Source organism: Mustela lutreola, chromosome 13, assembly GCF_030435805.1.
Source record: "Mustela lutreola isolate mMusLut2 chromosome 13, mMusLut2.pri, whole genome shotgun sequence".
NCBI lineage: Eukaryota > Metazoa > Chordata > Mammalia > Carnivora > Mustelidae > Mustela > Mustela lutreola.
Window position 1 is genome coordinate 62,809,851 of NC_081302.1, and position 27,661 is coordinate 62,837,511.

Below are 27,661 nucleotides of genomic sequence, written 5' to 3' on the forward strand. Positions count from 1 at the left end.
GGATTGTGTGTTAAATGTAACTAGACAAGCTAAATGGCAGTTACTTATCAAATAAAGCATAGGAGGAAAGATCTATTCTAGATTTTTTAAAACCCACCAGCACTGTTCTCATTACCTAAACATGCAAAGAGATAAGCATAAGCAAAGCAATAGTCAAGTTTGGGCATAGTGCCCCCAACAATGCTTGATGCACAATGGATAGCCAATAAATACTGTTGACTTGGTTGAATGACGCAACCAGGAATTTTCCCTGGTGACACAGGCATAATCTGATACTGTAGGGAAAAGAGAAAGCCTAGAGTGAAAGAATCAGAGGTCAAGGAAAGGGGAAGGGATAATGAACTTGACTGTACTCTATCTTTAATAATGTGCAAAATCCAATCACAGTGTCTGTGACTCCAGAACTAGCTAGGGAATTCCTTTTGTTGATGATGATACCATTCTTCCTTTGATCATTCTAGTTCAAAACTTTGGGACCATTCTTAACCTTTTCTTCCACACCAATACACTCAATTGATCACTGTGACTCACTGATTGTTTCTTCATAGTTCTTAATCTCTTTGCCTTTATGTCCTAGAAGTACATCTCCAAGTACCATTAATCCTATGTTCTCAAATAGGACTGTGCTTAACCCACCCACAGCATCATGCAGCTCCCCTACTGATAAAGACTTCCAAGGCCCATAAGCTCTCTGGACAAGATATAACAAGCACCCTCGTTTAGAAAGAACAATTTTTCATGCCTTTTTTATGATGTAGTTAAAGTCTATGTAGATTTGTTCAAACCAGCAGAAATACAGGCCCATGGATCTAACTTGTTAAATAATTACCGAGCAGTTAGCATGTGCCAAGTGTGAAGCTTAAATTAATGTCTGTTACTGATAAAACACATCAGCCTTATCTTCTCCCATAAAGTTTTGTTCCCAACACGGGCTCACCAAAAAATGATCCAATCCCTGTTTTTATAAATAAAGTTTTAATGAAACAGCCAACTCCCATTTATGTACAGATCATCTGTGGCTGCTTTCCTGCTACAATGGCAGAATTAGGCAGTTGCAACAGACTGCATATGAACAGCAATTGCTAAAATATTTAATATCTTGGCCTTTACAGATAAAGTTTGCCAACTACAGTATTGCTTTCCAATACCCTTCTTTAAACACAATCAAGAGACTAGTCACTTCATTGCCTAAGTGAGCTATTGACTTAGTTATAGAGACATGGTGACTGAATCTTTCTAACAAATAGTTTCATCATTCCTAAAATGAGGTGGCTACCACCCACTTCACATCTTACTTATGGAAATAAAATTATTTAACATACAGCAAAGCATCAGCAGAGAGCTTTCCAGAAAATAAGTCATCAGAAAATGCTGGTCTCCCTTCTTATAACTAATGAGGCTATGAAGCAGTTTTGTGCTTTTGGTAGAAGCTCAAACCACAGGGAATATTTGGCCTTTTCTTTCTATTTCGTTCCAGTGCCCAGAATCATTTTACTTAAGTTCTCCTTCCCCATTTAAGTTCTCCTTCCCATTTAAAAGTGACTTGTCTCTTCCTTTATGGCATCAAATCCCTTCCTGTTGCCTAAAAAAAAAAAAAAAAAAAAAAAAAAAAAAAAAAAAAAAAAACAAACTTGTTCAGTATGATCTCAAGGCCTAGCTGAGCCCAGGTTATAATTTTTCTCCCTAGACATCCTTGACACTACATGTTATAAAGCTTTTAAGAGTAATTCCAGTTTCACTTACACAAAAGGTACCAGCTGGATATATACTTCTCAAGCAATCAAAAGGATCAGCAGGCTTTGATACAAACCCATGCTTCCTAATCCAAGAAATACTACTTTTGCATAAAGTTAAAACTTCAAAGAAACATCTTTTTCTTGACTTTTATAAGTGAATAATTAGTTTCCAATGTCTGCTCAGTGAGAACTACAAGCTCCATGTTACTACAACTCAAATGAGAAAAACACTCATAGTTGTTTGGATACATACTGAAGTTAACTTATAGCACACCAGATGACTGATCAGAACTGCAATAGAGCATCAAGATGGTGAGATAGATCATTTCCAACTTCAGTCCCCCTCCTAAGAAGACCAACTAGCCGCTGTCCATAGACAAGTCACCACTGTGTAAATCCCAACACCCTTATGTGAAACTGAAGCACCACTCTGAACCACAGAGACTGAGAAGACCACATTATATTGGTAAATGGAGCAGCTACACTTGGTCTGTATCACTCCTCCTCCAGGCAGGCACAGCACTCACCAAGAGTGCCCTCTCAGGCCTAATATAATTTCTCCAGTGAGAAAAGAAAACCAAGGTGGACATCCAACTCTTCCAGTGTTGCAGGACACTTTCTGGAAAATCCATTCAAGTCTTGCCTCCTGGGGAAGACTTAGGAATCAGATAGAGAAGGAGAATGTGGGAGGCAAGACTTATACTAGTCAGCATTCAATCCTTGGCAGACCATATTCCTGCCTGTAGCAGTACCCAAGCAAAGACTCCAGCCATCAAGAATGCCCATCTGCAAGGCCAGGCTGGTAGCCCCAACCGGCCAGAAAGCATGGCTGGCAATTCTGCCTGATTTGGATCCCTAGTCAATGGACCATACTACCACTCTACCTTGCAGGAAAGCAAATTCACAGCCCTACTCAACTGCTAGGCACAGTCTCAAGTCCCATCCATCAAGGAAGCCTGACAAGAGAACCAGTTAGTTGAGAGCCCATCCTACAGCTCTGCTTGGGCAGAGAGCCTGGCCAGCAGTCCTTCCCAACTGTTGAGCATATCCCCTACCTCCACATAACCAGGGAGTTTGAAGAATGACCTTGGGGAGCCTTGTAGCCCAATCCACAGTGCTACTAAGTCACAGAGCCCAGCTTGTAGCCCCACCCAACTTCAGGGCACAGAAGGCAGCCCCACCTGAACATGGAGCCCAACCAGCAGCACCATCCAGTTGGGAAGCACAGCATAAGACTACCTGACCAGGAAAGATTGTAGAGTCCCTCTCAGAGTTACCCAATTATGGTGTCCAACCAGTGGCACTACCCTGTCAGGGAACACAGCTACAACTTCATTGACTAAGAGTTGATTGTAGTCTTAGGGACTCAACCTCACTGTGAAAGGATTGAGCCACTAACTCTGACATAGCCAGAAGTGCCACCGGAACAGCAAGCCCACCCAGCAGCACTGCTTGAATACAAACCCAACCAGCAGCCCCACCCAGCCACAGAATTAAGGCAGCAGCAGCCCCCTGCAAACTCAAAGCATATGGAGAGGTTTTGCCCACACAGGGATGATGATAGTAAGCCCTAACCTGCCCACAAATTCTACCAGCTGATTGGTAAATATCTTTCCTTACCAAAGCAATCCTGTAAAGCCTGGAAAAGGAGACCCCTTACTGAAATGCACAGATACCAATACAAAGAAGCAAGGACCATGAAAAATGAGAAAAATATACCATTCAAAGAAATTAATAAAGCTCCAATAGCTACCCTAAAAATGTGGAGATGTTTGAACTGTCTGACAAAGAATTCAGAACAATCCTCTTGAAGAAATTCAGCAGACTACAAGAACACAGAGACAACTAACAATATTAGGAAAACAATGCACAAAATAAAAAGTTCAAGAAAGAAATAGAAACCATCAAACAAAACCAAACCAAGAAACCCAAACAAACGGAGATCCTAAAGCTAAAGAATAAAATGACTGCACTGAAGAATTCAATAGAGAGCCTCAACAAGACTCAGCCAAACAGAGTAAACCATCAACTGGAAGATAAATCATTTGAAATTACCTAGTCAGAGGAACAAAAAGAAAAAAAGAATGAAAGGGTGAAGAAAGCCAATGGAAATTGGGGACATCACAAAAGAAAAAATATGCTCATATGGGAATCCCAAAAGATGAAAGGAAAAAAAGGGAAAGTCTACTTAAAGCAATAATGGCCAAAAATGGGGAGAGAAATGGGCTTGCATATTCACAAGGCCCAATGAATCCTAATAGGTTGAACCCAAAAAGGGCTACACCAAGACACATTACAATTAAATTGTCAGAAGTCAAAGACAAAGAATTTTAAAAGCAGCAAGAAAGAAGAAACAAGCTACCTAACAAGGGAACCCACATAAGATGATCAATGGATTTCTCAACAGAAATTATAGGTCAGGATAGAGTGGAATGACATATACAAAATTTTGAAAGAAAAAAAAAATTGTCAATCAGGAATACTATACCTGGCAAAGTTGTTCCTCAAGTGAAGCAGAGATAAATCTTTTCCAAACAAAAAAGAAGATAAGGAAATTTATCACCACTAAACCTGCCTTACAAGATATGCTAAAGGACATTTTTAAAGCTGGAAGGTGCTAATTAACACTATAAAAATGTATGAAAATGTAAAAATCACTAATAATGGTAAGTATATAGTCAAAATTAGATTCTCTAATATTGTAATAGTGGTACAACTAGTCAACTAGTCAACGAATTCAGTAAAGTTGTAGGATAAAAAATGAAATACAAATATGCATTGTGTTTCTTTACACTAACAACAAACTACCTGAAAAAGAAATAAAGAAAATAATTCCACTTACAATTGCATCAGAAACAATAAAATGCTTAGGAGTAAATTCAACCAAGTGAGGTGAAGTATCTCTACATTGAAAACTATAACACACTCATGAAAGAAACTGAAAAGGACACACATAAATGGGAAAACATCCTCTGTTCATGGATTGGGAGAACTAATATTGTTGAAGTATCTGTACTACCGAAACCAATCTTCAAATTCAATGCACTCCCTATCAAAATTCCAATGGCATTTTCCACAGAAATAGAAAAAAAAATTCTAAAATTAGTGTGAAACCACAAAAGATCCCAAATAGCCAAAGCAACCCTGAGAAAGAAAAAAGCTGGAGGCATCACACTTCCTGAGCTCAAACTCTATTATAAATCTATAGTAATCAAAACAGTATGGTACTGGCACAAAAAGAGACATGTAGACAAATGGGGTAGAATCAAGACCCCAGAACTAAATCTGTGCATATAGTCAACTAATATTCAACAAAGAAGCCCATAATACCCCATAAGGAAAAGATAGTCTTTTCAATGAATGGTGCTGGGAAAACTGGATATTCACATGCAAAAGAATGAAACTGGACCCATATCTTACAACACTCACAAAAATCAACTCAAAATGGATTAAAGACTTAAAATATCTGAAGCCATAAACTCTTAGAAGAAAGCATAGGGGGAAAACTCCTTGAAATTAGTCTTGGTGATGATTTTTTGGATCTGACACCAAAAGTATTAGCAACAAAAGTAAAAAGAAACAAGTGGGACTACATCAAACTTAAACATGTATTCATATCAAAAGAAATAACAAAATGGGAAGGAAATTCTGCAGAATGGGAGAAAAGTTTTGTAAAACCACATACCTAAGGGATTAATATCCAAAATATATAAGGAACTCATATAACCTAATGGCAAATAATAATAACAATCTGATTTTTAAATGGAAAAAGGATCTGAATAAACATTTTTCCAAATAAGATATTCAAATAACTAACAGGTACATGAAAATGTGCTGATTATCACTAATCATCAGGGAAACGCAAATCAAAACCACAGTGAGCTATTACCTCATATCTCTTAGAATGGCTATTATCAAAAAAATAAGAGATAACAAATGCTGGCAAGGATATGGAGAAAAGGAACTTTGTACACTGTTCACAGGAATTTAAATCATTCCAACCATATGGAAAGTCCTATGGAGGTTTCTCAAAAAATAAAAGTAGAACTACCACATTATTCAGCAATTCTACTTCTGAATATGTGCCCAATGGAACTTAAATCACTAGCAAAGAAATAACTCCACCTCATGTTGATAGCAGCATTATGTACAATAGCCAAGATAAGGAAAAAAAAAAATCTAAGTGTCCATCAGCAGATGAATGGATAAAGCTTTGGTATATATATTTTGATGGAATATTATTAGCCATAAAAAAGAAGGAAATCTGCTATTTGCAACAACCTAGAAAAACCTTGAGAGCATTATGCTAAATCAGAGAGAAAGACACTGTATGATCTCACATGTGGATTCTAAAAAAAAATCAAAGTCACAGAAACACGGAGTAGAGTGAAGGTTGCCCAGGGCAGGGATAGGTAGGAGTTGGGGGGTTGGGTGAAGGTGGTCAAAGGGTACAAACTTCCAGTTATAATTCTAGGGATGTAAAGTACAGCATGGTGACTATAGTTAACAATGCTGTATTATATATTTGAAAGTTGTGAAGACAATAGATCTTACAATACACACAAAAATTGTAATTATGTGAGGTGATGGAGGTGTTAACTAATTTTACTGTGATGATCATTTTGCAATAGATATATGAAATCATCACATTATATACCTTAAACTTACACAATGTTATATCAATTATATCTCAAAAAGCTGGGTGGCAGGGAGAAGTGGGCTTGAGGAGAATAGAGAAACAACTGACCATAGCCTGGCTTCAGAGGCCATTTCAAATTCTTTTTAGCACTCTCTATATATATCCGGGGCTGGGAGCTATATGACACATTCCACCTGTTACAACTAAGTGATAAGAAGATGAGAAAGATAAACTAGCAGCAAATTCTGGCAATAAATGTTTCAATGCCACGAAATTTGCCAATAGTAAATAGTAATAATTGGAAGGACAAATGACACAGACAAATGACACATTTTGAGAACCTGAGGTTCCAATGTTGGGACATCGATTTACATTTTGCAATTCTTGTGTTTACACAGTGTCATTATGAAGACTCACAAAAAAATGATGGTCCCCACTAACAAAGGGGAAAGAGGCACCGAAACAATCATTTGGATGAAACTTGCCTAAGACCCATTCTGTGGTTTACCCCTATGATTCTATAGATACCAACCAACACTTCCTTACAAGTGACATCCAATTAGAGAACATTAAGACAGCTGTTTTTATGGGGAAATGAAACAAATGTACGTGAGGAGTGTCTATCATTCATTCATCCAACAATTACTGAACACAATTATGTACCAAGCATTATTATGTTAGTTAGGTGAATTTAAAAATATTTAAAATTAATGAAACAGCTTCTGCCTTCTAGGAGCTAACAATCCAAAAAGAAAGGTTGACATGAATACTTGTAGATAGTATAGAAGAGTGGAGAGTATGCCAGGAAGGAGGGTAAGAAGAATCTTAAAACACTTGGCTTTGGATATTGAAATGTAATATAGGAGTAAATGGGTTTAGGATGGACGACAGTTTTCCAGAACACTAATCTAGTAAATCTAGAGACAGGAGATGATGCGGGTCATTCCGTGGCTAAACATTACATATTATAGTTCTCCTGCAGAGATTCACTACAAACATCAGCAAATAAGCAGCTCTAAGAAGTTCACTACTAAAAACAAAAACACAAAACTATTCAACCTGCATTCCCTGTTTTAATTAATCATGGATCCCTTTTAATAGCATAGCATCTATAAAAAATCTTGGGAACAAATTTGGGGATAACATGTTGCATGAAAACATGGCACTAAATAGCCATGAGCACTCGAGAAGATGAACACAAAGCGGGAGAATGCCTTTGTGTCTGGATTCTTCTGCATTGCTTTCATTAGTTGCATAAAATAGTTACTTGACAGAAATAAGCAAATAGAGATCTGTCATACAAGATCAAGCAAGAAGAGAAACACAAACCTACAATGACTCCTGAATTCTTATTTTGATCACAAATGTTTATGATCTGAAATGTTTAATGCTTACTAGAGATAAAATTTAAGAGAGGTGTGGATGCTGGGGCAAGACAGGCCATGGGTCTTGGCTCAGTGTCTGTGCAAACATGTAACTGTCAACTATTGGACCACTCCTAGTGTGATGGAGAGAAGCTATGCTATTTAATTGAAACTTAAAAAATTCTAATAGCCAAGCCTATCTAACTAAAGACTCATTCATACCAATTGGTCCTATTTTTCACATTGTGTCAAGGTGCCTGGACTCTATCACAACCACATTTACTGTATCTTAGTTGGTAGAGTTTCATAGTGAACCTCTGTTGACTTCATGGACACTGATGAAATGTTCAGGTACCACAACTCTATAATGAGGTCACAGGTAAGTAAAACCTCATGAGCATCAAAGAACCATTATTTAGCCAAAAAAATCCAATTTTGACACTGCATTTCAGTTTACTCAATGAGCAAGTGAAAGAAACTATGAATTAGAGAGAAATTTCTTTTCTAAAAGATCTTACAGAAAAAGACCAACTGCTAAAATCAATCAGATTCTTCACTGGTTTTAGGACAAATGAAATGATACCAGTGAATGCTTCCATTGATTTTTTCCCTTCCTCTGACTTTTGTCTGGTCCCCTTCAATGATGCTGGAAAATAACTGTTTCTTACAACAAATATAGCCAACTCACAATTTCCTGTGTATACCTTATTTAGAAGATGGATGAATTGCTGCATATCCTATACTCGGCTGGTTTTATTCTCTCACGACATTCATTTGCATCTCCTTGTATGTGCATGAAAAATGCAAAACAATTTAATTAGTCTAAGATGAAACAAAGAAGCTCTCTCAAAATACAATATGTAGATTGAAATGATTATTTTAAGACTCATGCCACAGATCCCTTTCCAGTGGCACGCTGGAGTTGACTAGAATACTTCTTGCAAGGTGCTATTTTTTTGTGGAGGGGTGGGGTGGAAATGGGCTCTGCACGGTCAGAAAACCTGCCCAATTTCTACTTCTTACCAAGTGTGTGACCTCAGTTCACTTAACAGCGCATTCTCAAATCAAAGTGTAGGGAATAACCACAGAGTTTCTGCTAGTTCTAAACATTCTTATATACCTTCGTTATGTCAAGTACAACATCACTGCAGGGAGTTGTTTAAAATGCTTAATGGTTAACTTACAAAAAGCTATCAATTTCTCTAACTTAATCATTCATAACTTAATCATTCATATCCCTGTTTGCGAAGCTTCTTCGAAACTGTTAGCACACAACTATTACAGTTCTAACCACTTATTACCTTTGCAGATTCTAGACCATGGGGCAAATTATTGCATGACTGCATTCAGTATACTGAATGTATTCTGTACACTTAGTATACTGAATGTAGTCATGCAGCTTTTAGATATTTTTTAATACATTGAGTTATGACTTTTAAGATCCACTGAACAAACCTGTGACTGTCATTTAAAGGTGGCTCTTAAAACGCAGTCCAAGAAAACATTCAAGGGAAATCATCTCAGAGGTTGGCTGAAAATGCAGATTCTTGGACGCCAGAATCCATTTTAACACGTACTCTGGCAATTCTTATATGAAGTTTAAGAAGTACTGGCTGAAGTAAAGATTTCAGTATTAACTAGAAATTATTTTTGAAAACTTTTTAAAACAGGGCACAGCTCTATATATTAATTTGGGAGGGATTATTTATTAAATTCACCAAATCTGAGGTCTTAGAAGTCACAAAAAATATTGCAGCTTAAGAATTTTCCAGACAAATCTCTCCCTAGCTATAGTAAGCAGCAGGACACTGTAATTAAGTACATTCTTTAAAAATACACTCAAATCCTTAAGCTAAATGCATTAAAGATGGAAATAAGCAATTCACATTTTTATTTCCCGGGATTAGGCCAAGATGACTTTTATGTTTCTGAAGCAATCCACAAAGCCAAGATTGAGGTTTCAGAGGAAGGCACCGAGGCATCAACAGTCGCAGGTATGTTCAGAAAGGGGTTGGCAGCACTCAGTCACACTGCTTGCCCTTATCTGCCTTAGTCACATTTATCCAGTTCAATCTTCACATTTCTAAACCTTCCCACTGAAAAATCCCAAGTCCAGATGTGGTAGCATTTTCAAAAAAAAAAAAAAAAAAAGAAATTTAATACAGAGCAAGGGCTTGAAAAATGATGGAAGAAATCCATTTTGAAAAGGATTTGTCCCATCATCCCCATCAATAAGGAATGAAGTCATTCTGAAAATTTAACTTTAGTAAGGAATTTATTCCAAGGAGTACTTTGAAAATGGGACACAGGGTTGGCTAAATGTCTTAATTTTCCCATTAATTTCCCTTAATTTTCTGACACCTTCTTAACTTTCCCATTTGTACCCCCAGCATAAGACTAAACAATGAAATGTTATCATTAGGATGTTTTTATTTCTTCAAAAATCAAGGGATATAACTGACTTCATATCCAATTTTCATAGCGACTTTCCTCAAATGAATAGAAAATGCATTGGGATTCTTCTATTCTTTCTCTCTCCTGCAGCTCTGTTGTTACTGAAAAGGTCTCGGATTCCTTTTTTTAAAGCAGATCGGCCATTCTTCTTTTTCCTGAGAGAACCCACCACAGGTAGGACAGTATTTTTTGACAGAATTCAGATCAATATATATCAACATCTCTCTAGCAACAAGCACCCATTTGTCCGCTGTGGCCTAGAACAAGCATTCCTTCTAGCTAGTTTCTATGGTTTCACAATCTTCCCAGTTTCTTGTCGTGTATCCTGAGAAAGGGGAGTGTTCCGTAACTACAAAGGAAAATTAATATCCTCCATGTTGTTTTTTACTTCTCCTTCAGCTCATTTTTAGTTGACGTGGGTTTTTTAAAAATTCAGGTTTCTGCTGCTGGGGAGACTTAGAAAGATCATCAAAGTAAAATAAATGTAAATCTTGATTCCCCCCCCCCTCAGTTGTTGCCTTGCTTTCTCATCTCTGTAGGACAAAATAGTTCCTTCAGGGGACTAGCATCTCCAAGTAGCCTTCTGACTCAGCAACCCCAGTATTCTAGTGAATGCACCAGGATTTCTAGTTTTTGTTGATCTTTCTCATGCTTGCTGAAATGCCACAAAAATCAAGTGTTTGCCCTAGTACTTCTAAGTCCCACTATACAATCTTGTCTTAAGCCAAAGATGGTATGGTATCGGCAAAGCCTTAGCACATCAGAAGGACAAGCAGAGGTCCTTTCAACTTCAACAATGAACAAAGTACTCAAATTATTCCTCTCAATGTTCCCCCTCCCCCGACAATCATTTATCAGCCTGGGAAGGAAAAGAGATTCTCAGTAAAGAGTTGTTGGCAAGTTGAAACAATGTGTTAAAAAGAAATAGGATGGAACAAGACTAACAAAATCAAGCAAAAGTGGATCTACTTTAACTAAACATCAGGCATTATTTTTATTTATGGAGAGAAAAAAGTCAAAAGTTAGAATGAGAATTACGCATAGGTTTTACACAAATTGTTAAGGAAATACTGTCAACATCATTTTATCTGAGAATCATTTGCATACTGCTGTAACTTGTGCTAGAAATCAAAGGAACACTTTTGTGACAAAAAGGATGAAGATAATCATTCACTAGGAAATAATCTATTTGGGGAGAAAAAGTCCATCAACAGAATATAATCCTCCTAGGATTTCACCATGATCATTCCAACCCCATATTTATTAGATGAAATCGTCTCTTATCACTCAGAACAGGCAACAGAGAGCCCTCTCTTAAGAAAGGATACATGTCAAAAAAATGAAAGATGAAAAAAAATGACAGGTTCTACTTCCTCAAGAAACAGAGACAGGACTAAATGTGAACAGAAAGATCATTGTCAAAAGCTGATCGCCAATAAAAGTTGATGACAGTTAAAAGAGAACAATTTCTCTTGGAATTCAACTGCATAAAAATGACGTAAAACCTTTGAACTAGTGAAAGGACACACCACTATTTCAATGATAGGAGTTTTCACAACTGCCTCAATAAACAATGGAAATAAAAGCCTAATCCAAAACCAATTCCATAATCCGCCGCACATCTACATATAGTCCTTTTGAGTTTATTTACTCTTTCTGGGAGGTATCTGCCCACATGATTCAAGGCAAAGTGACTATTCTTCTGGTGAGAGGGGGGTATTAGAGAGATAGGAATCAGTCTCAACACTCCTGTACACCAAACTGATAAATCTTACTGATTAGGGCAAATAATATCATTGACAATACCCATATGGGAACATTAAGAAGAATGATCTTAATCTCAAGATTAAACTGTGGAGAATATCCTTTGTCCAGCCTAAAGCCAACTGGTGATCTATAGGGCCTAAGAGGCATGATATTCCCCTGAAATATACTTCCTCCCTCCCCTTTGCTCACAATTCTATAGTATTTTACTAATTTAACTAATATGCCCAGTTTCTTAAAATTTAAAAAACCTTCAAGATGGGATATTAAGCTTGAGTTTCTCGAATGGTTTCAAATCTTGTGACTAGGTTTTGGATGAGGCAGGCTATAGAGTATGATGGCAGAGAGATTAAGGACCGAAAGAGGAGACTGAAGAAAACTTTTTCTTCCCAACTCCCTCTAGGGTTCATCCCAAAAAATGTATAAGGTGAAGGGTTTAGAGGATTATTACTTCATGAGCAATCTCTAAAAATGGAAGTAAGAACTTCCTGATAAGGAAAGCTGCTAAACATTGGGAAAGACTGAATCCCTTTCCTAAATATTCTCAAGTATGAACTTTTATCTGAATGACTTATAATCCCTTCTATTAATCACAGAATCAAAATATACATAAAGACAATTTAAGACCACACAGTGTATTCTGGATTTTGTGTAGCTCCTGAATTTAGCAGTGACTCAGGTAATTACCTTAACAATTCCATCTATTAAATGATATCCTGCTTTAAAGGTGTTTGTAGAGGTAAAAAAAGGTTTAAAGAATTGCATATGAAAATACTATGTAACATTACATTAAATGCCTCTTTTTCTTGACAGGATTTGTCTTCAGCATTGGGAGAGTTTCAAATCCCCTAAATTAAAGAGATCTCAAGCATATTCTCCACTTTCATCTATGCTTTTCTTCATAAAAAGTTACAATTGCATTCTGCTATACCCTTGAAATCTTAAAAATGTTCTGCTAAAGTGTAAAAAGATAAGGGTATGTGATTTTCAAATATTATGAAACTAAAATTCCATCAATTTTACTATAATTTTATAAATTCATTTTGCCCTCTTTTAATCTAAATGTATTTTAACCTTCCTTTCTATTGGTTACCCCAAAAGCACTACAAGGCACAGCAGTGATCTATGAAAGGGGAACGAGTGAGGCTGGTCATAGGGTCACATCCTCAGTGAAGACACATGAGGTCATGTTGGACTGAGCGTGGACAGTGAACAGTGTTGGTTTTTCCTTATCCTGGGTAATTCAGGGGGAATGCACAATGAGCAAAGTCATCTGAAATGTTTGCTTTCTATTTAGCCTCTAAACAAAATGGAGAGTTTATATATAAGAATAGCAGAGGAGAACAAAGAGATCCTCTTTGAACGCCCAATTTGTTGTGGGACTTTTGTAAGCATGGCATCAAGCTGCTAAAGACTAGACATTTCAGAGTATGTGATGTACCTCAAACTTACAACTCCCTAACTAACAGCTTCAACTTATTGCCATCCATAATCCTAGTGAGAAAGGAAAAAGGTGTTGGGACTAAAGAAACCAATATTAAAGATGTCTGCTTTTAAACAGCTTTTAAAGTGTCTGCCTATTTGCCCCAGATACCATCATTTCTATTACCTAGGCAGAAATGGGAGTATGTTGGTGTGGCCAACAAAATCTAAGAACACAGAGTAAAAAGACAATGCAGGTTATGTAACAGGTAATTACAGTTAACTTTAACAAATATGAACTTCAAGTGGTGTATTTTTCCAATGCTTAAAAAGCAAGGCCTTTAAAATTCCATTATCCTTAAGATGGTTTTAAATGATTACTTTAAATGTGATTATTTCCTAAACCACACAAGAGTAAAATAGAGCATTTATTGATGGAATAACAAAAGTGCTTTTCTTAAATATTCTTCAAAATACATTTGTACAACTTACAATAATATATCCAAAATAACTGTATATACAAAAACATTACCTAGTTTTAATGTATGTGCTTTTTTCCCCAAAAATTACAAAGTAACTTCTTTTTTATTTTTTTGGCAAAGTTCAACCTTAACAGAGGTGACAATTTTAAAGGTTGGTTTAAGAAAATAGAACCTGAGGGAAATTGACACGCAAGAGTCAATGACAAGCAAGAGATTTGGAGGAATATTTTTAGTTTGTTAAATAAAAATGTGTTTTAGAGTGATATTTTTCACATTACAAAAATAAACCAAAATGAAGAAAAGGTCACTGTAAAATGATGGAAAAAGGATCTGTAGACTTGCTCTTAGTATTTCAAATAGCCAACAATGCATGTCAAAAAATGAATGCAAGATCACAACAGTCTTGTATTTACTTTGTATTTGGAGAAGATAGTGAAACAAGTGGCCACATTCTGTTTTCTTTTAATTGCTATTAATATGGTTGATCTGATTGGCTCTTCGATGAATTTCATCCAAGAAGTTCTCCAGTTGTTCTATTAGCATTCGTTTTTTAAACCTGTATAAAAAAAAATAAGTAATAGCACTCTCAATTTCTTTTTAATGGATATAGATCAGTATAATTTGTTTTGTTTTGTTTTTAAGAGAGCAACTGTCTTGGGAAGATTTTTCAAAGGAAAATGAAAATGGAAAAAAACAACTTAATGATATATAAAATTCACTTGAAGATAAGCAAATTATTTTATCAGTGCAGAATTACAGTTTGTTCCTGAAACAAATAATCTAGGCCCAGGTATAATGGAAGCAGGCTATTTTTTCTACATCCAAAAAGAAAAACAAAAAACCCCTAACATTTACAGGGTTATAAATATTCCAACAAAATTTGGACTCCCAAAGCAACGACTCCCATAGCTTCTGATGCTCTTTAAAGTTGAATGTCTTGAAAGGAATGTGAAAAAAGTAGGAGTATAACCCCCACAAAACCAAAGAAGAAATTAATAGTTGGATGGTAACATTAAAAAACCCTTGGGTTCCACTATTAAATTTGAGAGCTAACAAATCAAGAATAATTAGGTATCTGTGGCTACAGGATATAGCAAACATTTAACATTCAAGGGGCAATTTGAAATTTTTTTCACTAATACAGTAGACTAAAATTGCATTCTCCCACATAAGTACTAATACTGCTGCTGCTCACTGTCCAATCTATACCCACTTCCTTTCTATTTGTAAATTCATATGCATAGCCACCAGAATATTACCAATCTCTCTAAAAGGGGGCAGAAGTAGAGGGCAAGCATTAGGAATATAGCTAGATCCATGATGAAGTCTGAGTTGATAAAACGTTACATAAAGAAAAGAATAGGTTAAATATTCAAAATAAATAACATGAAAAGTTATGGCCTTATCTTGAACCTTCAAAGTGGCCTATGCTCTAGCCACTCCAAAAAAAGAAAAAAATTTACTGCTCTATCTAAAAATACCTTTATGTGTACCATGGAAGAAACTGGGCAACCATTAGAAGGTCAGATAACACTAAGTTTTCTTAAAATACTAAAGAAGTATTAAAAGAAAAAAAATGTTTTTTGTACTCACTAAACTCACAACTACGATTTCTAGTTAATTGCACTTCATAGTTACCATTTATAATCTTGATCCACATTCTTTGTATTAAAGTACATAATCCGGGCTACTGAAGCAATTAGAATAAGGCCCATTTGTCCAACTCTGCTCCCCTTAATTACACATTTTCCCGTGTACAAATGAACTGCATCCAAATATTGTCTTTCAAGGTTATTTCTAATCACTGATTAATATTAACTATAATCCAAATATACAAAGGAGAAAAAAAGGCTAAAAAATACAGAGACCCCAAAAAGTCAGAGTAGGATAAATGAGAATTATGCAAGTATCTGTAATCTATAGGGAGAAAAAGTCCAAAATTGGCAAAGAATTTTGTGGCTGTTTTTAGTTTATTGAACTTCTTTCAATAAACTAAAAAAGAACTTCTATACACATGGGTGTGTCATATATATGCATAATTCCACAAGTACAGAATAGGTATTATTAAAATATTGACTGTAAGCTGGAGACTCATTTCATAATCATTTCAAAATGTGCAATAAATTCTTTACCTTGATGCTTCTTTAATGACATTTTGTAAAAATATTAGTCTTGTTTGTAAACTGCCTTGCACATGCTTCAGTAACGTGAAGATTCTTTCATACTCTTAAAATGAGAAGCAAAAAGAAAAATTTAAGTGGCTTTTCTACACACTCTTATTCAATATTTTTCTACTGCAGTTTCTATATCAAGATATACTACACGAAACCAAGACATTCCACATAAAATTTTCACCACTAAGAATCGTGTGTGTGTGTGTGTGTGTGTGTGTATTTCCATCATATATCAGCAAAGATAAAATAACTTGTTAAGCTGTGTTCTTGGTAAAAGTTCCCATGAAGATATCAAACACAAAGCTTAGAAAAATAAGTGAAGAGCTTCCTGATAGTGCCACTGAAAAAGAAGCAAGGTACCTCCATCCTTGTAATTCAAATTCTAAAGTACAGTTCCATGGTAGGGAGGGGCAAATAGAGAGGTGGGAGAAACAGGTAAAAGTGCTATTTCAGTTTCCAATTTTCAAAATTTCAATAACTCTGCCAAGGACTATAAGCAAGGATTGTCTTACCCACTTCTGAACCACCCGTGGGTCACTGTATCATCATAGCAGGTGATCTGTCAACATCTTTTGAATGAATGCCAGTAATATTGAAATTTTATCCCACAAAGTTCTTTAAAATTCATGTAACAGACAGCTTTTATAACTTCTGTTTTTTTTGTTTGTTTGTTTTTGCTTAAACATATCCCTGGTCACTCTCATAGTTTAAACCTTAAAGGCAGTAGTAGATACTATGCCAGGAACTTCACAGTCCTGAAGTCATCTAATATTCACTCCATCTTTTTGGGTTTGCTGTTACATTTAATTGCAGCTGCTATGTAGAAAAATACTCAGGACTCCAGGTCCCTGTCATGGTAGGAACTGTGTGCAATTTATCTGTGTGTTCTTTAAGCTCTGCTCTCAGTCCCTCCTGCTTACCATATCTACACCATAATACTTTGGATATAGCAAATATTTAGTGTTTGTAGGTTGAATAAAGAACTAAATCTTTTATATCTCTATATCTATATCTCATATGTTGTTCGTCACTGATCTAGAATCAATCTTTTTTTTTATTTAATCTGACTCTTCTCTGAGCACAAACAGAAATCAAATATGAGGTTTGCCTCTAATTATACATACTTCTTCCTGGCTTTCGGATCTCTTTCATTATTTGTGCTTTTAGCTCAGTGTTGACCTCTTCATGGCTTCTGCAATGCATCAATTTCTTTCCTTTGTTGAGTGAAGATGCTGGTATATTCTCTTCAGGACACTGTTCCTTATCTCTTGGTTCCTCATGATTTTCTAAAAATCCACCAATGGTGAGGTCATTAGTTCCTAAATGGTCATGACCAAGAGCCTCTGTATGATTGGTTGGTCGTTCCAGTAAATTGGCTGGAGAAGGTGAAAATTCAGCATCCATAGCATTTGGTGTAATATCTGATGAAAGTTGGTCTGCAACATGATTTTCAACCACATCATCTATTGTCGAATCATTAGTGGCCTCTGAAACTAAAAACAAAGGTAAGGAAAAAAATGATATGAGCCAACTGCAAAGAACACAGTAAAAAAAGCTACAAATAATATTACAGCAAATCACAACTAATCTCCTTGATGGATGCAAATTAACAAATATTACATGTTCTTAATAAGCTTTGCCAAAGAGATGGCAGAATTTAACACGAAACATTTATACTAGTTACAAATTCTGTATAACTTTTGCCCTTAGGAAAAAAAATAAAAGACAACTTCAAGCCAACTTTTAGTTCTCTGCTTTATTCTATGGTGATTTTACTGACCAAGTAGATTTCTAATGCTTTAGAGAAATATACAGAGAGCCTTAGCTCATTCCAACCAACCTCTGCCTTATACACATACTATTATTCAGAGGCAAAAGTAAACACAGCAAGTCCAAACCTTTCAATACTCTGTAGGGAACATACCACCAAACAGGTCACTTCACAGTATACTCTTCTTATAACCACCCATCCAGTCTTTGTTACTCGAGCAACACAGAAGAGGCTGGTGTCCACAGCAGCCCATCAGATTAAAAAAAAAACAAAGCTTGCAAATTCTGCTCCCCGCTCCAGAAAGCTGCTGAATTAGAAGTTCTCTAACTACTCACCAAACTTCCAGGACACTAGCTAAAGTCACCTCTACTTCCCTCATTTACTGTCCAGAAGGTAAACTCATTCCCACAAAAATCCCTTAAGACTTCTGACTCCCTCTCTAAATCCCCTCCCATGATTTGCATATTTTCCTGAATATTTTCTATAACTACTGCTTTAACTGAAACCCAGCTCTCTGGCCAAGACACTGCTCTTCTTTTCAGACCTGAAATAGAAATTACTTTCTCTCAAACACTCTCCACAGACTTAAAATAAAGATGTGGAGTCACCTACTCCTTCACCTTCTAGGGCCACTTCAAGATCCCTTCTCCATGCACTCTTACAACACTCTGGCTCTTTCGAGGCTCAACTATGCCACTCATCCTCTCTCTTCTTATCACTAGCTTCATTGACCTCCAAGGCACACCTCTGTGGTCAACTTGGCTCAGGCTTCCTTCTACCCACCATCCCTTGGGCATTCTCCTAGATCATTACTACACAAAGTATGGTCTAATACAAGCAGTATTAGCACCAGAGGGTTTGCTAGAAATGCTCATCTTGAACCCTACTCTAAACAAGGAATTAGAATCTGCAGTTTAACTAGATCCCCCTAGTGATTCAATTACACACTAAAGTTTGGGAAGTACTGTAATATATGACTTCAGCGTCTATGCAGATCACCTGCCAAGAACATGGCCTCTCAATTCTTTAATTTCTCATCTCGTTTGCCTCACAAATCAGACACAAATCCATGGATAGAGGAATATAAGCCATCTCTTAGCAGGACTCCTGCTATTTTACTATAACTCAGCCAGACTTACTCCAACAACTCCTCCACTTTCTCCCTCCTATTCATCACATCCTACCTTCTAAATGCCTTTTTCTAATCTATTCAACTTACACCCCATTATGTATTACTTTTTATCAGCATCCTAAATTCTCTCATTCTGTTGTTCTCCCATGATACCTGCCAGGCAAAACTCCAAACCTGATGACTCTATCTGCTTGCCCTAGTCCTGCATTTGGAATGATGAGCACCACTGGAGAAATACGATCCAGCTCTGCAGAGTGATCACCATACCCAGCCAAGTGTCCCTGGATTTTAGCACTACCTAGCAGTCTTATTACCACCTTTTCTCCCTCTCCCACAAAAGACCATTCTAACCTTCTCCACTCTCTTAACATCTCTGACTTCCCCAATCTCTCCTCTCCATAGTATATGTCACCTTCAACTTCACAGAGGAAAGAAAAGGAGAGCCGTGAAATAGGAACTTCTCTACTTCCCACTTGTGCCCACACTCATCTGCTTCAGTGGAAGCAACATTCTTTCATATGGGCCTTGAACCATTCCCTTCTGCCTTCCTAATGATTTTATGCTGATTATGCTTTCTCTCGTCCTCATTTTCAACCCCTACCTCCTGGTTCCATCATACCAGCATTTAAACAAGCTCAACTCTGTCATTTTTAAGACAAAGCAAAGTCACCATTTTTAACCTGACTTCTTCCAGCTATCATTCTTTTCCCATCTCCCCCATGCTGCATTTTAAACTTCTTTGTTTTTTTGCAACTATATATACGTAAAATTTTTATTTTTTTTTTTTACGTTATGTTAGTCACCAATACAGTCATCATTAGTTTTTGATGTAGTGTTCCATGATTCATTATTTGCATATGACACCCAGTGCTCATTAGAACACCTGCCCTCCTTAATACTCATCACTAGGCTAACCCATCCCCCAATTCCTCTCCCCTCTGAAACCCTCAGATTGTTTCCTGGAGTCTCTAGTTTCTCATGGTTCGTCTCTTCCTCTGATTCCCTCCCTTCAGCAGCCCTTCCTTCTCCTAATGTCATGGATCTAGAATCAAGATGGTTTCATCTGATTCAACTCATACATGGAATATGAGGAACATATGAGTGAAATCACCTGAGAACTCTTTCTTTGTTTGACTTATTTCATTTAGCATAATCCCCTCCAGTTCCAAGCATGTTGAGGCACATGGTGGGTATTCATCCTTTCTGTTGGCTGAGTAATATTCCATTGTATAGATGAACCATATCTTCTTTATCCATTCATCTATCGAAGGGCATCTGGCTCCTTTCACAGTTTCGCTATTGTGGATATTGCCACTATGAACACTGGAGTGCATGTTCCCCTTCTTTTCACTACATCTGTATCTTTGGGTAAAATACCCAGTTGTGCTATTGCTGGGTCATAGGGTAGCTCTATTTCTCAACTTTTTAAGGAACCTCCATACTGTTTTCCAGAGTGGCTGCACCAACTTGCATTCCCACCAACAGTGTTAAGAGGATTCCCTTTCTCTGCATCCTCACCAACATTTGTTGTTTCCTGTCTCGTTAATTTTTGCCATGCTAACTCGTGGTATCTCAATGTGGCTTTGATGTATCTGTTAGCCATTTGTATATCTTCTTTGGAGAAGTGTCTGTTTGTATCTTCTGCCCATTTGTTGACTCAATTGTTTTTTGGATGTTGAGTTTGAGAATTCTTTATAGATCCTGGATACCAGTCCTTTATTTGTAATGTCATTTGCAAATATCTTCTCCAATTCTGTGGGTTGCCTCTTAGTTTTGTTGACTGTTTCCTTTGCTGTGCAGAAGATTTTTACCTTGATAAAGTCCCAAAAGTTCATTTTTGCTTTTGCTTCCCTTGCCCTTGGAAACATGTCATAAAAGAAGTTGCTGTGGCCGATGCCAAAGAGGTTACTGCCTTTATTCTCCTCTAGGATTTTGATAGATTCCTCCCTCACATTGAGATTTTTTATCCATTTAGAGTTTATCTTTGTATATGGTGTTAAGAGAATGGTCAAGTTTCCTTTTTCTATATATAGCTGTCCAATTTTCCCCGCAGCTAAACTTCTTAAATGGGTTGTCTTACATTCATTGTCTCCATTTTCTCATCTTTCACTCCTCAAACCACTTCGTCAGTGTTTTGTCCTCTTTACTCCATCAGAATTGCTCGTGCTAAGGTGGACAAAGGCCATCAGAGCCTTTCCAATCCTCTGGACCAATCCATGTTAAGTATTTGAGACTGCTAACCACCCAATTCTCTTTCCCTTTACCTCTCATGATGCCACATTCTTCTCATCTCCTTATTTCTTGGATTCTTCCCTCTTAATCTCCTTTTTTGAACCTTATTTCTCTCCTTAACTTTGGCATTTTCAAAGTTCTGCTCTAGGCTGCTGCTTCTCATTGTTGCCCTTGCTGTGATTTAATTCACTCCAAGGAGGTTAAGACTGCCTCCTGCACCTCTCTCTTTTTCCCTGTCTCTTCTTCTGAGGTCTAAACTAAAATACCATCTTCTACCTAAGGATCTCCACATGGCTGTTTAGTGGGTGCCTCTAAACTCACTCATCCTCTCTCCTTCCACTCCATTCTTTCATCCTTATCTACCCAGCATCTCTCAACTCCTCTCTTGCCCTGGCTCCAATATCCGGTCCATCACCACATAGTCTTTACTGGTACATCCAAGTATTTCTCAAATACATGTTCTTCTTGAAACTCCACTGCCAAGTCATTAGCTCTTCCCTGGGTTTCCTAACTAGTTTCTGTGAATCCATAATAATTATTTAACAACATCAAATATCCTATCAATGTCCCTAATCTAATTACCTTGCACATTTTCTATTTGTAGGGAAACTTTGACTTTATTTGTTTCAGGGTCCAAATCAGGCCCTGTCCATTGTAACTAGTTTATATGTCTTCTAACTACCATTTAATCTGTAAGATCCTTCTGTAACCTCTCTTTTTGCTATGCATTTTTTTCTGGAAACATACAGACCCCATATTCTTTGTCCTATAGTTTTCCACAATCCAGATTATGCTAATTATATCCCTGTTTTGTCATTTGTTTCTCTATCCTTTGTATTTCCTATAAATTGGTAATTAGATCTAGAAGTTTGATCAGATTAATAAGGTTCAGGGTCTTTCTCCCTTTTTTTCTTTTTTTTGGTAAGAGTACTTCAAAAGTAGTACTGTATAATTCCATCAGGAGGTATAGAATATTTGGTTTCTCTTCAGTTAAGATGTTATAAACTACAAATGATCACTACCAATAATTAATGCAATCATTAATTCATTAAGAGTTCCCCTAAATCCACTCGTGTTCTTCCCTAACAATATTTCACACAGTACAGTTGGCCTGCTCTTTGTAAAATGCTAATCAGATCAGGTCACTAGCTCTTCAAAACCTTTCAAAGATTCTCATTGTCCTTAAAGTCTACAATCTTTACAATGGCCTCCAGGGCCCTCCATGCTCTGGCCTAAGCCTATCTTTAATTTCTTACCTTATCTCATTCCCAATATTTTTGTTATACTAAGATTCTTTCAGTTCCCTTAATCCCTTCTCTTTAGTGTATACATTTGCACATATTCTTCTTACACTACTACTGTAGCATATAGTAGCACGTAGCAAAACTGCTTAGCACTACTACTAAAAATGCACGGCTTTTGCAAAACAATTCCCATTCACCCTTCAAATGTTGGCTTAAACCTAACTTCCTCAGTAAAGGGTCTTGAACCCACAAACTAAGATAAATCCTTTTACCACATGCTTCCAAAACATACCTGACTTCCCTTTTATAACATGCATCACACTTCTAATGAAACCTTCAATGACTGTCTTTCCTTACTCATTATCAATGAAGGCAGAGATCACTACTATCTCACTGCTATACCTCAATGCCTAGCACTGTTTACAATTGTGTGTGTGTGTGTGTGTGTGTGTGTATGTGTGTGTGTGTGTGTGTGTGTGTGTGTGTGTATATATATATATATATATATATATATATATATCATAATTAGTGGCTGAATTAACCTGAAACTGGAAACTATCTTTCTATGGGTATTGATAATCTCCCTTTAATACTGTTATTCTGAAATACTTCAGACTTATGATATTTAGATCATGCTACCTATAATCAAGCATAATAAATATACAAAATATCCAACAACTGTTCTTTAAAAAGACATAAAATGATTACATGCTAATTAGAAGAAACAAGTATCTTTTCTAGACACTCAGTATTTTCTATAATTAAAAAATCCCTCCCCACGAAGAGACAAAAAGCAGCACTAATGTTTTTTGTTAAAGCTCTTACTTTTATGAAGAGGAAGGGGTTTTATAAGATCTGGCTGTGCTTGAGTCATAGGTACAGGTGGTCCTTTCCCTCCAATATGATTATTCACAACTGGATTCTGTTGTCTGCCTCTTAGTAATGGAGACATACAGCGACGTCTTTTAGGGATCCCTTGCATATTTGGTTCTCCAGGTCGTTTATGTTTATTTTGAGGTCCAGCCACAAATTCATCTGCTTCATCTATCATCATACCCTATAACAAAAAAGAATATAATTTCCCTTGGTTTACATACAGTCCTTAAATGGCATAACTAATTCCAATCCCCATTAGAGCAACCAGAATTATGTTGATATTTATTAGTCTACCAAGAAAAGTAGCTTACTTTAGTTAAATTAAGAACTGTTAAATCCACAAATGAATTAAACAGTGGAACATTTCAAGTTTACCTTTTTATCTAGCTTAAAGGGGTTGCCAAATGTATGCAACCTTCGAGGCTGATCAGGATCAAGTTCTCTTAGTGGAGAAGGTACTTGCTTGAGGTATTCCTGGTAATTCCCCATTTGTGCTATAGGAACACTGTGCACTTGATCTTTTCAAATAGGAGAGAGCAACAATGAAAGTTAGCCTCACTAAAACAACACCGTTTAATTATCAAATAATATCCTCTTATATATGAATCGCTACCTGGTGTTATTCTAGGAAGTCTTCCCTTACCATATATGTTAAATTAGTGTGTTGTCCTTACAAATATTGTGACAAAAATGAAGTCTTTTTAAAATTCTTAAAATAAAATTTTAAAGAATTGATTTTATCTTCTAAACAAAGCAAAAATATTGCAGTTAACTTGAGTGTGCAAAATAAGCAATACGTGTTAACATTGCCATGAAAAGGAATTCTTCTTCTCTATTCCAATTAAGAATTTAAATATAGGAAAATTTACAAAGAAGATGTATCACACATAACCTTTTTATATAAAGCTATAGTTGGAATGCTTACATCAGAGATGGCCAAGAGTTAAATTCTCACCTGACTTGATTTGTAGTACATGCCATGGAAACAGCTAAAGGAACAGGACGTGTATGGACCAACTGAGTCAAACCACCAGATACCAGTGTATCACAAGAAAATGATTCTGTGTGTGTGTTAATGCATGAACAAAAAGTCTTTAAAGAGAAACGAAGCTGCTAACAAAGGTTTTCAACTCCGGGAGAAAGAATTTGGGACAACAGTGATGATAGAAATGTCAAGAATCAGGGATGACTTAGTTCTTATTTCATTTGTTTGAATTTACAAAGAAAATAATATATATATAATATAATACTACTACAGAAATTCTTTAAAAGCTAGATTAATATACCATGTTTTTTCAACATAAAGAAAGAAATTCACAAAAGAAATACCATTATTTAAAACCATGATCTAACCTTCATCCTGTCCTTTAAGAAATCTGCGGGTGCTCTTCAAAAGATTAGATCTCATTCTTGTTAAGTGATCTAAAAGATTCCGCCTTGGTATGTCATATGCATTTCTAAATGTCTGCGGTTTCAAATCCTGTTGAAAAACAAAGACAAATTTATTTTTATTTTTAAATATAAAATTAAAAGAGACTAAAGTCTCTAGCCTGCAGTATAGGTTTGGAAATAAGATATACAAGTCTCATTAGTTTTAAATATAATAAAGAATTATGATGCGATCTTAATGTATTATTTTGGGAACGAGAAGATCCAAACTGGTAGTTAAGTTCAATCAAATAAATTCACATCTTTCAAGATTTTGCTATATATTCTGGCTAAGGGAAGTAAAAAACATAAAACGGATTTCCAAGAAATGTATAATTCACATAAAATTAATTTACCCATTTTAGGTATACAGTTTGACGAGTGTCAGTAAACTTAAAATTGTGAAACCATCACCACAATCCAGTTTAAGAATGCTTCCATCACCCCAGAAAAGTTGTTCGTGTCCATTTGTTATCAGTCAATTTTCCTATCCCCAGGCATCCACTGATCTGCTTCCTGCCACCCTACATTCCATTTTACAAATGGATTTGCTGTATCAAATCTTTTCTATCTGGCTTTTTTCACTAAGGATGATGCTTTGAGATTCATCTATGGTTATTAATGTATAAGTAGTCTGTTCTTTTTTACTGCAGAGTAGTAATCCATTCTGTAGATATAGTCTATCTTTATCCATTTTCCAATGGATGAACAGTTTCCTTTTCAGTTTTTGTTGATTATGAATGATGCTGTTATGAACATTTGCATATGAAGCCTTTATATGGACAAGTATCTTCACTTCTTTCATACAGATAGATACCTTTGAGTAGAACTGCTGGTTATATATCAAATATAGCCATTCTAGTGGGTGGGATCTCATCGTAATTTTAATTTGCATTTCCCTAATGGCCATTAAGGTACAGCAACATTTTACGTGTGTTTGAATTCATGTATCTTGTTTGGTGAAGTAACTGCTCAAAGATTTTGCCCACTTTTTATTAGATGTTTATTTTTTTATCACTAAGTTGTAGTTCTTTACATATTGTGCTACAAATACTTTGTTCTATATATACTCTTCTCCCAGGCTGTAGCTTGCCTGTTCATTTTACAAAGTTTCTTTTGTAGACAAAAATTTAAATTTTAATGAACTTTATCAAGTTTTTTTGTGTGCTTTTGTGCTATATTTGAGAAATCTTTGATGACTCCTGACCCAATGTCATAAAGATTTTCTCCTGTTTTCTTCTAGAAGTTTAGTTTTAGTTTTTACATTTAAGACCATAAGCACTTCAAGTAATGTGAGATAATGGTCAAATTTATTATTTTGAATATGGGTATCCAACTGTTCCAGCACTATTTCTGAAGAGATTATCTTCTGACCCACTGAATTGTTTTGGCACCTCTGTTAAAAATTAATTGACTACATATGTGAGTGTCTACTTCAAGACTCTCTTCTGTTCCACTGATCTATATGTTTACCCATATACCAACAATACAACATGCTGATGATTACTACAACTTTATAGTAAGTTTCAAAATTAGACTGTACAAGTATTCTAAATTCATTATTTTGCAAAACTGTTTTAAGCTATTCTAGGAGCTTTAAAATTTCCATATAATTTTAGATCAGCTTATCTCTTTCTTCCAAAAAGGCTACTGGGATGAAGATCTTTTTAATAATGAATATTCATAAAGCATTTTAGGACCATGCTATGTACCCAAGGTCATCAGCATAAGTACCAAACTTCAGCAAACTGTAAGACTAGCTAAGTAACTTCAGGCAATCTTTAAGCCTCTGTTTTCTTTCTTGCCTTTTTTTTTTTTTTTTTTTTTTTGCTTAAGTAATCTTTATACTCCAAATGGGGCATGCTCTACCAACTGAGTGAGCCAGGCACCCCATTTGTTTTCTCATCTATAAAATGAATGTGTTGGTTTACTCATCAGTCCACCTATTCATCCACTCAGCATGCACAATGTCTTAATTCTAAAACTCTATGATTCAGTAATAGTATTAATGATCATTATTCTTCAGAGGTACAGAAGTACTTCTGAAGTTTGGACAAACTAAGTTATCAATTAATGGATAATCTGATTTATTTAACAATACCACAGAATATAACTACAGCAGTGCTAAAAATTCATATAACTATTACCTTATTGAGCAAAGCAACCTGGAAGCCAGTGTATTCTTTCATGTTAAGGTCTAGCAGTCTGTGAGGAACATCTTCTGAAATCCCCTGGAGCAACTGTTGAAAATCTTTCCTATAAGCCATTGATAAGCCATGTGATCGGCTTCGGACTTTAATTCCAGTTTCCTGTACTACTTTTTTGCCTACAGATCCGATGACTCGATCAGATTCTATTTTGGCCTGAAGTAAAAATAGTAAGATTTAGTTTTGACATAATGTAAATTAGTAAATTAAATACTAATAGTTTTGGTCTTCTATAAATTAAGTATTTATGTTATAAAAAGTATGTATGTAATTATAAACTCAAGTAGCATAGGTCATGTCAAGTTCTTGGTAAACTAAAGAAAGTGTAAATAAATATGTCTTACAGTTTTAAATCATTACAATTATAACCTTTTGGAGAAGGGCAAACAAAAACAACTTCAATTTATTTTTATGTACTAGTACCCACTACACTTAAACCATGAAATGTAAGTGAACCCTAAATAAAAATATGGATTTCCAATTCAGAGGTCATATAAAATCAGAAAAAATAACTCATCAGTATTTATTTAAAGACACTATTATTAGCACGTAACTAAATGTTCACAGGTATAACAAACATGATATAGCTTTTCACTGGAAAGCAAGTAGCAATATTTTGACTCTATCCAACCTACATCTCCATGAGCAGTTAAAGTACAGGTGGTAGAAGTACTAGAAAAATAATGTACTTTATATGATCTTAATATCTTGGCAGTCTAACTGTATACTGCTTGAC

The 27,661-nt window shown here is 35.9% G+C and overlaps 2 protein-coding genes across 7 annotated transcripts in view; one reads left to right on the top strand and one right to left on the bottom strand.

The window, feature by feature from the left end:
* The window catches only part of SERPINE3 (serpin family E member 3), a 31,114-nt gene extending 20,592 nt beyond the window's left edge, over positions 1-10,522 (top strand). The window contains exons 7-8 of the mRNA XM_059143990.1: positions 9,647-9,733; positions 10,284-10,522. Of these exons, the coding sequence (XP_058999973.1) occupies positions 9,647-9,733; positions 10,284-10,522 (326 nt within the window). The remainder of the gene's footprint in view (positions 1-9,646; positions 9,734-10,283) is intronic.
* Positions 1-27,661, bottom strand: part of INTS6 (integrator complex subunit 6) — a 109,258-nt gene that overhangs the window by 8,078 nt on the left and 73,519 nt on the right. For 3 of the 6 annotated variants that reach the window (XM_059143767.1, XM_059143768.1, XM_059143769.1), the window contains 7 exons: positions 26,866-27,081; positions 24,644-24,770; positions 23,666-23,808; positions 23,240-23,471; positions 17,160-17,528; positions 15,994-16,087; positions 11,163-14,417 (listed from right to left, as the gene is read on the bottom strand). In XM_059143767.1, the coding sequence (XP_058999750.1) occupies positions 14,324-14,417; positions 15,994-16,087; positions 17,160-17,528; positions 23,240-23,471; positions 23,666-23,808; positions 24,644-24,770; positions 26,866-27,081 (1,275 nt within the window). In that variant the 3' untranslated portion in view covers positions 11,163-14,323. Of the gene's footprint in view, positions 1-8,443; positions 8,523-11,162; positions 14,418-15,993; positions 16,088-17,159; positions 17,529-23,239; positions 23,472-23,665; positions 23,809-24,643; positions 24,771-26,865; positions 27,082-27,661 lie in introns of those variants that run through there. The other 3 variants (XR_009346835.1, XR_009346837.1, XR_009346836.1) reach the window with 2 other exon arrangements.